The 17084-nt window shown below is 35.5% G+C and overlaps 1 protein-coding gene across 7 annotated transcripts in view; it reads left to right on the plus strand.

Annotated features, from left to right (window-relative positions):
- Positions 1-3123: 3123 nt before the first annotated feature.
- Positions 3124-17084, plus strand: part of LOC125469627 (putative disease resistance protein RGA3) — a 41721-nt gene continuing 27760 nt past the window's right edge. For 2 of the 7 annotated variants that reach the window (XR_007251861.1, XR_007251860.1), the window contains exons 1-4: positions 3125-4510; positions 8847-11326; positions 11421-11568; positions 11750-11836. Coding sequence is in view for 1 of the 7 variants with exons in the window: in XM_048567220.1 (XP_048423177.1) it covers positions 3374-4510; positions 8847-11326; positions 11421-11436 (3633 nt within the window). In the remaining 6 variants the exon portion in view is untranslated. Of the gene's footprint in view, positions 4511-8846; positions 11327-11420; positions 11657-11749; positions 11837-11950; positions 12127-12225; positions 12415-12856; positions 12984-13062; positions 13191-13298; positions 13734-13819; positions 13879-13970; positions 14156-14252; positions 14902-17084 lie in introns of those variants that run through there. The other 5 variants (XR_007251859.1, XR_007251856.1, XR_007251858.1 and 2 more) reach the window with 5 other exon arrangements.

Raw genomic sequence — 17084 nt, forward strand, 5'->3', positions numbered from 1 at the left:
ATTTTTGTCTTTTTTTTTCTTTTCACAAACGATATTACCTTCATTAAGAGAAAATGTGTGAGTTTAACAATAAATGTTGTTTAACTTTATCTTTGATGAGAATCAAACCTAATATCTCTTACTTACAAATAAATAAATAAATCACTAAATCATATTACTAAATAACATGATATTATTTTTTGTCATTTCAATTCAATCCTCATTACTTTATTAAAGTCGCCCTCCACTATTGAATAAAGTTGTTTAGAAAGAATCTTTGTTGATAAGAAGGGTTAATATTGATCTTGAACATTGTTGACGCTCACAGGTGTAAAGTGGCGTCAATTATAAGGGTCCTTTCTTTGGAGAAAAATTAATGAAAAGGGTAAATTGTAAAAATGAAAAAGTAAAGTAAATAGTATCAGAATTAATTTTTTAATATAAAAATATTTTTTTTTTGTTAAAATAAAAATTATCGTGAGTTTTTCGTTAAAACTGATTCTTCTTATATCATATTTTCTTGAATTATTGTGCCTTTCATTCATCTTATTCGCTCTTCTTGCCCATGCTACCTTAAAGGAGAATTTTGGTTGTTATCATTCATTCACGATGATATTTATTTGTAGAACCGACGTTTCAAAAAGAACAATGTCATAAATTCAACCCACTATTTTGCTGTGATGTCTGAGCATTTTAAGTCGAATTCTCTCTTTTTAGGGTATTATTTTCAGTAATTTTGTATTAAGTCTAAGTGCTAGAGTTGTGAGCTTATATATGATTCAATCAATAAATTTTGGAGGGGTTTAATGAAAAGGGGTGTGCTATCTACACACCCCATTTTACTTCTCACAAACCTCATAATAATTTTTGTTCGTTGATCTTCTTTAATTCATCCGATTCGACGGCCAAAAATTAAAAAGATGTGTAAGAAGTAAAATGGAGTATGTGGATATCACACCCCTAATGAAAACCTCTTTGCTATAACTTGGTTTTAATCGTAAAACATTTTGGATATGAAATATCTATGTTAGGTCAAGCTCTTTTCTTATTTACTTTGATGTCATTATTTCATTCATCATGGCTAATTCCGCAATGAAGTTTACATTTTGTTTGATACTTATATTATTGTATGTAATTTTGCATTGATTGCCAAACACAATGGTGCCACCAATGCCAAACACAAGGGGGATGGGGTCCAATAGCTATAAGATTCATTAGGACCTGCCCCATGAAAACAACTCCTCATCTCATTACAGCAATTACAAGGAAGGCAGTGTTGGAAATTTTTCCTCTATCTTAGAAGATGGAGGATCTGCAAATCCAAACAAATTTTAAACAAGATATTACTGAAAGTACACGTAGTGATCAACTTGTAAACCAAATGACATATGTAGAATTTGTATAGTTGTTCCGTGAATTCCAATCTTCTATAATTACTTGGAGGTTTTTTTTATCTGATGACTCTCATTAGTACTAAAGAGCAAATACGTATTTAATTTGAATCTCCTTATCGTACGTACACTTTTGAATGTACTAATGATGTTGTTATTAATTTTTTATAAATATCTTTAATTTACTTTGTTAAAGTTGGGTCTACACTGTCATCTAAAATTGTCGAGAAAAATTATAGATAACATGAATTTATATTTATGTGGTCTTGTTCTGCTTTCACTTTTTTGTCATGTTAGACTCTCTCCGATAGAGAACCTAAACAAAGTATTTATAATAGTACAATCTCTAAATATGAAGACAAAAAGTTTTTTAAGAGTCGAAATTAAAGTCTTTAAAATATTCCAATTTTTTTTATCAAAAAGTATTTCAATATATAAAAACTCGTTAAATACTTCAAAAAAAAATCTCAAATGTGAAAATTGTATAGTGCGCCTCTGTTGATTTTGTGCAGAAAAGTGACCCACACCAGCTGGTTTTTTGTCTTCTACCTTGTTTGTTGATCCCACACACGTGAAATTTTCATTTTGGTTTTTCACGTAATTTTTTTTTAATTGTTGAAAAGCTAAGGGTAGAGTTATTTTTTTAGTTTTTCCATACATGAATAATAATTATTCAATATTTTAGATTTTCTATTAATCTGAAAATTATACTATAAGAACTTTTCATAAAAATAATATTTTTTTAAAGACCCGAATATTTCTTTAAAATCTTTAAATAAGCTCTCATAAATAGTGGTAAAAGTTTCTAAATAGAGATCTGGAGAGCATTCTTGTCCATTTTATCTCAATTTAATGTAAATATATTGTTGTATGAAAATACTGTTCAAACTAAACCATCCAAGAGGTTGTCATTTAATATTATGATCTAACAGTATTTTTTTTTTAACTTATAAATAATAGGTCTTAAGTTTGAATTTCATGAATGACGAGTTTAATGCAAATTTATACTACACCTCAATCCAAAAAGTTTTGATTTAACTTTTAGCTATGTATATATATCATTGTATAAAAATCAATCAAAGAACTTTGGTATGACTTTTATAATGAAAAAAAAATGCAATTTTAGGTTGAACTAAATCAAACTATAATTAGTTTGGTTTGATTTCGTTGGATTTGACGTATTTATAAACCACTAAAACCAAGACCAATTTAAACGCTTATGTGTAGTGTTGGAGACGAATTCCCAGCGTTCGATTGTAATAGCTACCACATTTTCTTGTTAGGTTTAGGTTTACCATAGTCAATGAAAAAGGTAGAAATATGGGTGTAAATTACTAACCAATTCGATGTATAAGAGACAAGTTTCTAGCTCGATTGTGTAAAAGAAAACGCATTTTATGTGAAAGTCTTATTTACACAATCATTTTTATTTGTGACATATTTTTATTAATTTTATTTAATTATTCTCTTTCAATTCATTCAGTAAAATTAAGAATGAAAAGTAAAGTTAAAATATGTAAATACCACTGCGTATGCGAAATAATGTTGAAGATGAAGTGACAGGACCGGGTAGGGTTGAATAGTCATCAGTACCAAGTCCTGACAAAAATCTATGGAAGACCAATAAATATTGACTAATCAAAATAATTTAATCCAATAAATGAGTCACCGCGTGAAAAGTGCTCAGACTCACCAACCCAAGTTCACAGGTGTAAAGTGGCATCAATTATAGGGGTCCTATCATCTTGATACGTTTCTCTCATCTTCTTATCCGCATCTTCTATCTTTTTATCTTTTATATGAATAATATTGCTCTTGAACATTATGTTGACGCTCGCAGGTGTAAAGTGGCGTCAATTATAAGGGGTCCTTTCTTCTTATACCGCATTTTCTTGAATTCTTGTTAAGCCTTTCATTCATCTTATTCGCTCTTCTTGTGTCCTTCCTTGGCTTTCTCCCAGTTCTCTGCTTTCTACTCTCTAATCTCCCTTTGTCGCGCGAGTATGGATGTGCTCGAAAGTCTCATCACTTATCCGGTGGAGGGAATACTGAAGTCGGTCGGTTCACGTGCTGCTCAAGAAATCGGTCTTTTCCGAGGATTCAAAAAAGAAGCAACTGAGCTTGCTGTATCGTTAGAGGAAATTGAAGAGTTCTTAGGCGATGTTGCCCACCAACCACATGATCGGGGCGTGGCAGTCAGAAACTGGGTCAAGAAACTGAAAGATGTAGCTCATGATGCCGATGACGTCTTGGCGGACATCAACTGCGAAGTTCTCCGTCGTAAAGCAGAAATTCAAAACCACATGAAGAAGAAGGTACTTAACTTCTTTTCGCTCTCCAATCCCATTTTATTTCGTCAAAAGATGGCACACAAGATTAAGAACATCAACGCGTCACTGGCGGTTCTCAAGGGTGACGCATCTCGGATTCATTTGGTTGCAAGGGGAGTAGATCATACCCCTCCTCCAATTATGAGGAACAGAAAAACTGACTCGAGATTCGGTCAGTCTGATAAGATCATTATTGGAAGGAAGGAAACTAAGTCGGATATCATTAAAATGTTGATGTCCAAGAATCAGGAAAAGAACCTTTCGGTTATGGCCGTTGTGGGAATCGGAGGACTCGGAAAGACGACTTTGGCAAAATCAATATTCAATGATGATGCTATTCGTACGCCTTTTGATGAAAAAATGTGGGTCTGTGTATCCGACACTTCTGACGTTGATCAGATACTAAATTGGATGTTAGAATCCCTTAAGTCAGACAGGACAGGACTTACAAGTCGGCAAGCATTGCTGGATGACCTCACGGAAAGGTTGACAGACAAGAGATATATTCTGATACTTGATGATGTTTGGAATGAAGAGAAGAATTTTTGGAGGGAGTTTATGGATTGTTTGTCGAAAGTCAATTCTGGTCCCGGAAGCGTTGCCATTGTTACTACCCGTAAGGCTAATGTTGCATCAATCATTGAGACAATGCCGAGGTGTGATTTGAAGGGCCTATCGGAGGAGGATTGTTGGTCTTTATTAAAGGGTGAAGCATTTCCAGATGGTGATGCTTCTTCTCTAGATTCAGATCAAGAGCGCATTGGAAGGGCCATGGCTAAAAAGTGTGCTGGTGTACCATTGGTGGCAAAGGTATGGATTCATATATTATTGTATTAGGGTTTTTAGATAGAGGCCCAAAATCATAGACTACATTTTAAGTGAGTCCAATTATGTTTTTTTTGTTCGAACTACTACTTTTTATGCCTATTTCACCCTAAAAAATAGCAGATAATTGAACTCCTAAATAATGCATCAATTACATAATTTTAAATTTTAAATATTTATTTGGAGCCAAAACATACAATTATCTAGGAAACCTGTGAGTCTCTGACAGAAGTAGATTAAAAAAAATCATGTGTTATAGGTAGATAAATAACATGCGAAGTAGAGGAAACCTTCCATAAAAGAAAAAATTAGGAGACCTACATCACAGGTAGATAATCCATGAGGAAAAAAATTGAATAAAATACAAAACATATGATACGTGAGGTAAAAACTAAAAAGATAAGTAGCGCACCACAGAAAATGAAGAAGATTTCATGATGCAATAAATTATAATCAAGAAAATGTTTTAGAACAAAACGAAGGAGATAGAAATTGAAAGGAAAGTAAAAACAAAACGGAAAATAAAAAGGTGAGGAATAGCAAAACGTTATGCATAAAGTCGTATAAACAAATGTTAAATTATAAACTATACAAATATGGAGTAATTTAATTACATCAACAGTATTACTATAAATTTCTTAGAGGAGACAAACATAGAATTGGCTTTGAAATTTTGCACGATTTCTTTCCTCTATTTCTTTGAGCGACGGAGGTTTGAAGTCAATAAGATTGAATAGCGAATTAACCACACAAACAGAAGAGACCCTATCAAACCCAACATATTTGTTCTCCAGGACCCCAGTGACCATGCATGGTCATCCACCGTTTGATCTTAATCTAACGATTAGTGCTCAGTTAACTTTTTTTTTGTGATTTTTTTATATTGTTGGATTAAGATCTAACAGTAGTTACAACTATTTTCTTGATGATTGGGGTTCAGGAGAAAGATGATGCTAATTGATAACGATTATAAGATTTGGTCCTAGTGTCATTAAAGCCAAAATGTTTTAATCATAGAGAAAGATGCTAATCGATAACGATTATAAAACAAACTATTTTCCGTATCAAGTTTTGTTGCAATTGAAGATAAGGTAGTAAGGATACCATATTTAGATCTTATGATGTAGCGATTGATAGTTAGATTGTTTATTTAATGATTTAAAAAATAAGTTCAACCATAAACTAACACATCATGTGATATGTGAAATATGATTCTAAGTAGTTGGTCTTTATAGCATCTATTCCATATCCCATATTAAATTAATCAATCGAATGGGAATAAAAACTTCTTGGGTCTTGAACGATGAATGAGTAGTTTAGAAATAAGTTTGTAATATGCGACATTAATTACACAGAAAAATGGGTCGCAATAGAAATGCATCCAAGACATACATTACTAGCTTCCTTTATAAAGGATTTGTACTTTGTAGAATCTGATTCTGAGATATCACATGACTGACATGTGACTTCAGAATGTCCCTACCTAACTGTCATATCTCGTTTCTAAGACATGGCAAAAAACAAACCAACATGTCAATAACGTAGTAACTTTTCTTTTATCACATGGTTGTATCTAACCTTTATATCTCATGTACTCAAAGACAAGATTAAGCCATTTGTAGTTCACAATTCTTGTAAGTTTTAAAATTTCTCAAGGCATTAACTGGCAAGAAACATAGATGGAACTCAACGAGCATCGCCCACTGGATGCGAGACTGCTTAAGGCAACAATTTCACAACTAGGATTGTCATTTCGCCAATCACATATATCACAATGTTTTCCAACATAATTTCAAAATTACAGCAAATAATTGGTTCAATGATTCAAAGATGCATAGTTAGTAGTTACGTTAATTAACCAACAAGATCAAGTATCAATTCATGAAATTTAATAAAACAAATTTATGCATTTCCCTACTTAGATTCAAGCAATACTGTAACCTTAATTTACAAATGCAAATGTCTACCGTGAGCAATTTCTATTAACAAGAATCTAGGGTTTTTGACTAATTCAACGAAATTGAACAAGAGATGGGATTCTAGACCACTCAACGGAAACACACTAGGAAGTCATCGTACATCGCGGATTTATCAATCACAACTACTCCTTACAATCCTAGGTAGCTAGTAACCATCCCATCGCGGGTATACCAAGCATGATCACCCTTGAAGTGCATATAGTTCGCCGTTGCAGATGTACCAAGTAGAACCATATGCATAACCTAAACGTGTAGGCAATGATCACCCATAGCATATGTACCAAGCATGACCAACCCTAAAATGCGTTTAGTTCCCCATCACTGATATACCAAGCAAAGCCATAAGCATAATCGAATTGTATAGGCAATGATCACCCATCACAGATATAACAAGCATGATCACATATTGCTGATTAACTAAGCAGAAACCTATCCTACGGTACTAGGCAATAGTCACCCATTATAGATGTATCAAGCATGATCACATGTAGGATTTATATGGTCCCCCATCGTGGATTAATTAAGCATAACCATAGGGATAACTTAATTGTGTAGACAGTGATCACTCATTGCAGATATATCAAGGATGATCACCCTTAGAATGCATATGGTCCTTCAATGCAAATTAACCAGGCGGAACCATAGGCATGCATTTAATAGTGTATGCTCCCAATGCAGTTTAACTAGGCAGGACCACCTATGAAGGTAATGTAACTAAGTAGGCAATGACCCCTCAATGTGGATTAACCTAGCGGAGTCATCTCTAAAATACATATGGTCCCCCACTGCAGATTAACCTAGAAGGACCATAGGCATACCTCTAATAGTGTGGTCCTCCAATTCGTAAAATTCTATAGAATTTGAAATTATAAACAAAAAATTATATTTTCATATCAAGTTTAATCCAAGTGTCAAAAAATCATAGAATTGAAGTCTAGGAAAACAGGACTCTCAAACCCAATAAGATTTAATCCAAGTGTCATTAAAGCCTAATTGTTTTAATCATAGAGAAAGATGATGCTAATTGATAACGATTATGACCCAAATTGTTTTTCATATCAAGTTTCTCTTTGCAATTTTATGCTAGGGAGTAGGGAAACCATATTTTGTAGACCGCATGATGTAGCGATTGATAGTTGGATTCTTTCTTTAATGATTTGAATAATGAGTCCAACCATCAACTAACACATCATGTGGTCTATGAATATGATTGAAGTAATTGGTCTCTCTAGCATTACTATGATATCCCATATTGAATTAATCAATCGAATGAGAAAAAAAAAACATCTTGGTTTTGTCAAATACGTTTACCTAAAATAGGTATTAAACGATTAATGAGTAGTTCAGAAATAAGTTTGTAATATGAGACATTAATTACACACAAAAATGGGTCGCCAGTCGAAGACATAGATTGGTGGCTTTCTCCATAAAGGATTAGTTTGCAGAATTAGGGTAATGTATGACTATGATTTTTACTATTCTACTCTTAACGGGAATTGGGCTAGGTCATGTTTGAGTATGATTTCGAACTCAAACAAATTCAAAACGTTATCCTCATTCATATGAGTTGAACTTAAAACATTTTAGTTTGCTAATATAAGTACAATTGAATAATCAACAGAATCGCCATTATAAAAAACCTTAACTTGGTATATTTAATTTTGTCCGAACATTTTAGAAAGAAAATTGCATGAAAAACATAATAATGAGCTTTTAAAGGATCAATTTGTTTATAATATATATATATATATATATATATATATGTTTGTATATTTCAACGATTTAACCGTCTATTTTTATGTCTTTTCTCAAATATCATCTCTATAAAAGATCACCCAAATCCGAAGTCGTATAACTGTTGGATCAAATTTAGTGTTTCTTTAGTAAAAGGCAAAAGAATAGTTCGCTCTACGCTCACCGCGCGGCTGTGTAAATTTAATGTTTCTTTATAGTTTGCTATAAAAAAATGTGGATCAAAACGCTCCTTCAAAATACTACCTTCCTAGTGCATTGTTACAAATTGTCCAATTACTCGGTTATCATAAGTACTAAATTAACACTTATATTTAAATGATCTAACCAAGTATCTTTGAGTTTAATTCCAAGACTAATTCTTACTTGGCTCGCAAGTCTCCTTGGTATTTCTCTTCTAACAAGCAAAAATATTGGAGAGCAATCTTGCAATTTTGATCGATACAAAACGAAGTTGAGTTTAATGCATCTTTGTTTTTCTCATCACTCTATTCAAAATTCAATGAAGCTATAATTTGGGATTGTTATTTTGCTAATCACCTTTTTATATTATAAAATATATAGAAACTAACTAACTTATGTATCGACAGGTTTTAGGAAGCCTAATGCGTTCTAAAAATAGCAGGCGTGAATGGTCGTCAATTCTAGAAAGTGAAATATGGGAATTACCAAATGAAGATAAGAAAATCATGTCGGTCTTGAAGTTGAGTTTTGATAATTTAACACCGTCATCATTGAAGCAATGTTTTGCATATTGCTCAATGTTTGTGAAAGATTCTAAAATTGAAAAAGATAAGTTGGTCCAGCTCTGGATGGCTCAAGGATATCTCCATTCTTCTCCCAACATAAGTATGGAGGATATAGGTAATGAATATTTTAATATTCTATTGCAAAACTCTTTATTTCAAGATGCTAGAGAAAAGTACGGCACTACCATTTGCAAGATGCACGATCTGGTGCATGATCTTGCAGAAAAAGCATTCAAATCTGAAAGCTTGATGCGAGACTTGGATCAGGTGGATGATGAAATTGAGATTCAGCATGTTGCGCATATTTCTTCCACTACAATTGAAAGAATTCCAAAAGGGAGTGTTGAGAGATTGCGGTCGTTGTTTGTTGATTGCAAGGTCCCTAATAACACCTTTCAAAGGTTTAAAGGTTTACGGACGTTGAATTTATTCGATGCCGAAATTGAGGAGTTGCCCAGTTCAATTGGAAAGTTGAAACGCTTGAGGTATCTCGACATTTCCTGGACAAGAATAAAAGAACTCCCCAAATCTATTGGCAAGCTCTATAATCTTGAGACGTTAAGAATGTCATATATAGGCATTAAAACGTTTCCTAGGGAAATGGAAAATTTGATCAACTTGAGACATGTTTATTTCGACAAGGATGTTGAAGTTCCATTTGGGATGACAAGATTGACTCATCTGCAAACGCTACCTTGTTTTAAATTGGATAGAGCAAGGCGTCATAGACTTGATGAGCTAGGTGGGTTAAATGAACTGAAAGGGGAACTAGTTATTGGATCATTGGAATTTGTGAGGGACAAGGAAGAAGCAATGGAATCAAAATTAGTGGAAAAGGCAAACCTACGAAAATTGATATTAAAATGGGGGAAAGAAAGAAATGGCAATTTTCTTGACGAGGATATTCTTGAAGGACTCCAACCGCACCACAACGTAGAAAGCTTGACGATTGAGGAATTCAAGGGTACTAAATTTGCATCTTGGATGATGAGAAATTGTCGAGCAACCAATCTCCGTTATTTGAGAACTAGGAGCTGTCAGCAATTGTTGAGCTTGTGTTGTGGGTTAGAATATTGCCCCTCACTTGAGACGGTGGAAATTGAGGATTGCGGTAATCTAGAATCCTTCCAAATTTCACCATTCCAATCTCTTCAGGTGTTGAGGATAGAAGATTGCCCAAAGCTAAGATGCACTTCAATTCAGAGTCTGCCCTCACTCCGTGATTTGGTTATTAAGAGGTGCACTACTCTCGAGGGGGACTTGTCTTTAAATGGTTGCACATCCCTCCGTGAATTGACAATTAGCGACTGCGATGGATTCACAAGTATACTGAGTGGGCTCCATTCTTGTACTATTCTTCGCAAACTGCAGATCAGGAGTTGTCGAAATTTGAGGACTTTGTCGGGTCATGGGCTACAAACCCCCGTCTCTCTTGAGACGATAATAATACAGGAGTGCCCTAATCTAGAGGCTATTCCCAGTTTAGACAACCTCACGTCCCTCACTGAGTTGATTATTTCGGGATGTGATGGATTAATAAGGCTACCGAGTGGGCTTGCATCCTGCACATCTCTTACCAGTTTGATTGTCAGTTTTTGCCGCAATCTAGAGGCTATTCCCAGTTTAGACAACCTCACGTCCCTCACTGAGTTGCTTATTGCGGGATGTGATGGATTAATAAGGCTACCGAGTGGGCTTGCATCCTGCACATCTCTTACCCTTTTGGCTGTCAATTTATGCTGCAATCTAGAGGCTATTCCCAGTTTAGACAACCTCACGTCCCTCACTGCATTAAGGGTCTACTTATGCGCCAATTTGATATCTCTGGCGGATGACAATGTGTCCAGCTTACAATCTCTTTCCTCTTTAGATTTATCTGATTGTCGGAAATTACAATATTTGCCCAAGGGGCTGCACTCTCTATCTCGTTTGGAAAAGTTGTCTCTCGGTGCCTTCTGCCAAGAGCTCGATTCTTTTCCGGATTTTCAGGTCCCATCGAAACTGAAAGAATTAGAATTGTGCGGGTGGCCTAAGCTCAAGTCTCTGCCTCAGCAAATTCAACACTCTGCTTCTCTAACACATTTGTCCATTTCTTGTTTCGATGGTCTGGAGGCTCTTCCAGAGTGGTTGGGCAACCTCACTTCTCTTACTGTGTTGAAAATTGCGCTATGTGAGAACCTGATGTATCTGCCTACGGTCGAAGCTATGCAACGCCTAACCAATTTACATGATCTAGGGATTATTGGGTGTCCCCGTCTGTCAGAAAGATGCGCCGCGGACAGCGGCCCAGAATGGCCAAAGATTTCTCACATTCCAGAGAGGTAATTTTTATTTTTGGAGCCCTTATTTTTATCTCCAATCAATTATGCATGTATATTTTGTTCAAAATTCTTCATTCACTCTCGTTTTCTGCAGTTTGATATCAGAGTGATGACGGAACCTCTCATGAATCGACCATCTAATCTATTCACCGTTGTGGGAATCTCAAGTATCTATCGGCACTTGGGAAGCCAATCCAAATTTTACTGTTGCGTAAAATTTCTGGCATTTCCCAGAGTCAAGTGTAGGTTTCTTTCCCGAAACAGCAATTCATGATTTGTTCTCTTCTCTTGTCTTTTAGCCTCGTGGAAGAACATTAATTTTTTTTGCAACTGTTTACGAGTCTGCGGTTATTCTGTATATGTTATAATGTTCAAATATGTTCTAACGCATGTTGCGCATGGTTGTTACTTGTTATGGTGCAGATATACTTTTGTACAAGGTTGTGTTTCTTCTCACTGTGTGCACGTCCTCTCAACTTACACAGTTTTATTAGACCAATTTTATGGAAGGTAATCTGTTTAGTCAATATGTAACTTCTTTGTTCAAAGCTTTCATCCTTAAATAAAACCATGTCAAGTTATCCAGAATACATTAATCACAGATAAATTGGATTTGTATTTCAGCTTATTTAAGAAGGGAATCCAGTAAGAGAATTGCATTAAGAGAGGAGGCAATCCCAGCACAAGGAAAACTTGGACACGAAAATAGCAGATTTCAGTATGTCCATGGTTTTTACCAGTGATAATGGGACTCGTGTGGTGACATCAGTCATGGGCACAGCGGGTTATCTTGATCCTGAGTATGTTCAAATTTCCTTGTTCTTTTAGATTTTTTATCATGTTATGAATACAAATGTAAGAACAGTTAGTGATTTATGATTACTTTTTTTGGTCTGCAGCATGGGTTTTGTGCTGTGTCATGTCAACTAACACAAGGTTTGGAAATGGAGGTGCCTGGGCATCCAGAAAGAACTCCAGGCTCAAATGAATAAACTCGTGTTATGATTTCACCATACCATAGTTCACCTAGAGTGATTTCCAGATGTTCAGATTCCACAAATGCAGGTTCCATGACTGCACCATGCTAGGTAGCTACAAACTCTCATTCATCCCATGTTCAAAACTTGGTGGGTTAAAAATGGGTGTGGGATCTGTAGTGCAGTTCCAGATGTTCAAAACTTGGTGGGTTAAAAATGGGGTTGGGATCTGTTGTGCAGTGAATCAGTGTAGGCTAAATACAAGTGTGCATCTATATTGTCATCGACTTAATCACTTTTGTTTAATACTTCAGGTTGTCTCCCTGACTTGTATCACACCACATAACCCTAATAGGAACAATGTTTTACATGCTTTGACTAAAAAATACGTTGGCTTGACCAAATTGCTCTCTTAGTATGAACATTGCATGATCCATTGATTGATGTAGACTAAGCATCCCCATGTAATAAGGATCATGTATTTACTCTGCAAGTTGTGCAGCATGAGGTTACAAATCCAGAGTGTCATACGTTTTTCTGTTTTTTTGGTCAGGACATTGTCACACATTTTAAATACCAGGTAGTTCACAGGCTGCAATGAGACAGTGAGATGAAGATCTCAACTGGTTTCCTCGTCCTACTGCTCTGTGCAAGTTTCGTTCATGGAGAGTGCTGAATAGGTTAGCATTCTTTAACGAAAGCGAATGGTATTGCGTCCTTTAGAGTTATATTTTCTATCTGCTGATAAGTTCTTTTTAGCTCAGATTCAAGCAAGTGCAAGAAGAACATTGTTGTTCCAATACTTGGATCATCACTTTCAACAATGGCCCTCCTTCAAGTTATAGTGCTCTTACTGGTCTGGAAGCTGAGAAGAATAAGAAAACCAGGTACCATTTTATACCCTTGATACTTATTTAGTTAGAAACAGCGCTGCTACTATGGTGTAGTGGTATTCCTATCCAGTTAGTCTGAACTCATTACTTTTTGTACTTAAGCTGCAGATGGAGAAAAACATAACAAAACACCTGTAGCATCAATGAAATCCCAGTGTACTTGTGACGAGGTTTTAGAAATCACCGAAAACTTTCAAACTGAAATTGGGAAAGGAGGATTTGGGATTGTATACCATGGCTACTTGGAAGAGGGTACTCAAGTTGCGGTTAAAATACTTTCTCCATCGTCAACTGAAGGAGCTAGGGAGTTCCAAACAGAGTTTTGACAGTTAGGATTTTAATTCCTTGGAATTGCAAGTGCCTTGTCTCGTTGGTTAGAGATTGATGGGTTCCTTGTCGCTGCTGGTTGAGCTCCTGATGAGAATCCATCATAGAAACTTGGCCTCATTTATTGGATACTGTGATGAAACCGACTACTTGGTACTTATATTATATACGAGTACATGCCTAAAGGAAACCTAAAAGAATCTCTCTCAGGTATGTAGTTCTATATTTTATAAGCATTGTCCTCCATCAGAGGGTTTCAAAATATTGGAGTGTCACGTCAATGGCTGCAAATGCAGATAGAAGCTCACATATGACTTGGGAAATGAACTTCGGATAACACTAGATATTGCGTTAGGTTAGTGCTTCGTGTTATTTCATACGCTAATGTATCTGCACAAGTTCATATGCCTAATTCAACTTATGTATATTGTGAAATTTGGCTCACAGGACTGTTTACTTGCATAAAGGTGCAATCCATGTATTGTGCGTAGAGATGTAAATACTGCCACAGTCTCTTAAGTGAAAACTTGGACGCAAAAATAGCAGATTTCGGTCTGTCCATGGCTTTTCCCAGTGACAGTGAGACTCGTGGTGACATCAGCCAAGAGTACAGCGGGGTATCTTGATCTTGAGTATGTTCAGATTTCGTGTTCTTAGAATTTTGATTTTAAAAAAACAAACAAATCTATGAGCAGTGAGTGATCTATGATTACTTTATTTGGTCTGCAGGTACTATAATTATCAAAGGTTGGATGAAAAAAATTGATGTTTAGAGTTTTACCGGCCAACCTGCAATCATAGAAAATGATGATCTTCTCTACATAGTGGAGTTGGTGAATCCTGATTCCTGAGTTCCAGAACGGGGATTTGAGATCGAAGGATTTGAGGGGAGTTTGACGTGAATTCGTTCTGGAAACCATTAGAGACAGCAATTGCATGCACAACTTCCACCTCGCAGCAGAGAGTTTTGTGCTGTGCGTTAACAGAGTGTTTGGAAATGGAGGTGTACATCTAGGCATCGAGAAAGAGCTCCATGCTCAAATGAAGAAGCTCGTGTTACGAGGTCACTATACCAGAGTTCACCTGGAGTAATTTCCAGATGTTCATATTCCACAAATGCAGGTTCCATGTAAGCATCCTATTTCTGCTGTTGCAGCCAAAAGAAGGGGAGGCGGTTGTCATTTTGGTCATCAACTTTCAAGATAATAGTGACCAAAGACTTAATACCAATCATCTTTCTCACTACTCTTGAATTATCATTCACATTCACCATCCGTCAATAATGTTTGAACTTTTGACTATCTATACTTTGTGGTATTTATCTATCGTAAACTCATCCAACGACTATGATTCTCAAATAAAGAGTCATATTTTGTTAGTACATATTATTCCTGATGTGGGGTTTTCTTCAATCCATGTAATGGGACAATATCGACACTATTAACAACATACAGAGGGAGAGGCATGGCCAATTAGCCATTGTTAATTTGTCAAATTGAGGATAAAATTCTAGTTTAAAGCAACCGGACCACCTGATCCCTATGGCTTGGACACTAAAAAAGCACTATATCTTCCTGATTGTGAGGCCTACGATACACCAAATTATGGTCCCACCCCTCCTCTATTAAACTTAGCTCTGGGGTTTCAGACACAAGAACCTAGAAATTCTTTCGTCTGAAACATGGAGGTGTTGGAAGAGGGGAGTGGAGTCATTATGTAGAGTAGGTAAGCTTTAATGTGTCTAGGACCGCATGGACATGTGATTCGGATGCCGGACTCCAAACGCTAGCCAGAGGAGGATGAGGAAGAGAGAAACTAGGACAACAAGCTAAAGCAAACAGTTGAAAATTTGACAGATGGATACTAAAGAGGAATTTGGATCCCCTCCGTACATTAGTGTCCAGAGCTTAAGGATTAGAAAATTTGGACTCTTTGTGTGAAAGAGACGTTGAAGTCTTTAGATTATGTAAAGTGAGGCAGCATATGAGTTAATTAGTATTATCGAATTCGATTTAAGTGGTCCAAATTACCTGTTGGTTGAGCTTCGAACCATAAAATCCGTATCTGTCCATAAAAGAGGTTTAGAAAGCTTGACTTTGTATGACTGACGCCATATTTTATTTTATTTTATTAAAAGAAAATTAATGAAAAGTTCAAAAAAAAAAAAACCTTAGTTGTTCAAAAAAAAAAAAACTTTAGTTTTAATGAAAAGTAACAAATAAAGATATAGTCAACAATACTAGGGAAAGGTAAAAAAGTGATTTTTCGTTAAAAGTGAACAGTACCAGGAGTATTTCGTTAAAATTCTTTTTTTTTAATGAGACGGAGAGAATGGTCCATGTTGGTGTTTGAGGAAGCACGCAGGTTTCATGCATTTGTAATTAAAACACCAAATAGTAGCCATTTGGTCAAATTGACATGTATACATAATGAAATTGTGTGGTGACATCGGTCATGGACAGAGCGGGTTATCTTGATCGATAGTATGTTCAAATTTCTGTGTTCTATTAGATTTTTTATCTTGTTATAAACACAAATGTATGAACAGTGAGTGGTTTATTTGTGATTACATTTTTTGGTTTGCAGGTACTATAGTTATATCAAGGGTTGAATGAAAAAAAAATTTTGGTTTGCATGTACTATAGTTATATCAAGGTACTATAGGTACTATGCTCACCACGTGGCTGCGTAAATTCAAGTATCTTTTGAGTTTAATTTTGAGACTAATTCTTACTTGGCTAGCAAGTCTCCTTAGTATTTCTCTTCTAACAAGCAAAAATATTGGACAGCAATCTTGCACTTCTGATAAATACAAGACAAAGTTGAGTTTAATGCATCATTTTTTTTTTTCTAATCACTCTATTCAAAATTCAACGAAACTATAATTTGGGATTATTATTTTGCTAATCACCTTTTTATATTATAAAATATATAGAAACTAACTAACTTATGTATCAACACAACAGGTTTTAGGAGGCATGATGCGTTCTAAAAATAGCAGGCATGAATGGTCGTCAATTCTAAAAAGTAAAATATGGGAATTACGAAATGAAGAGGAGAAAATCATGTCGGTCTTGAAGTTGAGTTTTGATAATTTAACACCGTCATTATTGAAGCAATGTTTTGCATATTGTTCAATGCTTGTGAAAGATTTTGAAATTGAAAAAGATGACTTGGTCCAGCTCTGGATGGCTCAAGGATATCTCCATTCTTCTCCTAACTTGAGTATGGAGGATATAGGTAATGAATATTTTAATATTCTATTGCAAAACTCTTTACTTCAAGATGCAAGAGAATATTGGAATGGGAATACCAGATGCAAGATGCACGATTTGGTGCATGATCTTGCAAAAAAAACATTCAAATTTGAAAGCTTGATGCAAGACTTGGATCAGATGGATGATGATGCACTTGAGATTCAACATGTTGCACGGATTTCTTTTGCGACACTTGAAAGAATTCGACAAGGGAGTGCCAGGAGATTGCGGTCGTTAATGTTTGTTGATTGCAAGGTCCCTAGTGGGAACATCTTTCAAAGGTTTTTTATCTTGTTATAAACAC

The sequence above is a fragment of a genome, unplaced genomic scaffold (genome assembly GCF_019419815.1).
Source record: "Pyrus x bretschneideri cultivar Hongxiangsu unplaced genomic scaffold, Pyrus_bretschneideri_v1 Contig44, whole genome shotgun sequence".
Classification (NCBI taxonomy): domain Eukaryota; kingdom Viridiplantae; phylum Streptophyta; class Magnoliopsida; order Rosales; family Rosaceae; genus Pyrus; species Pyrus x bretschneideri.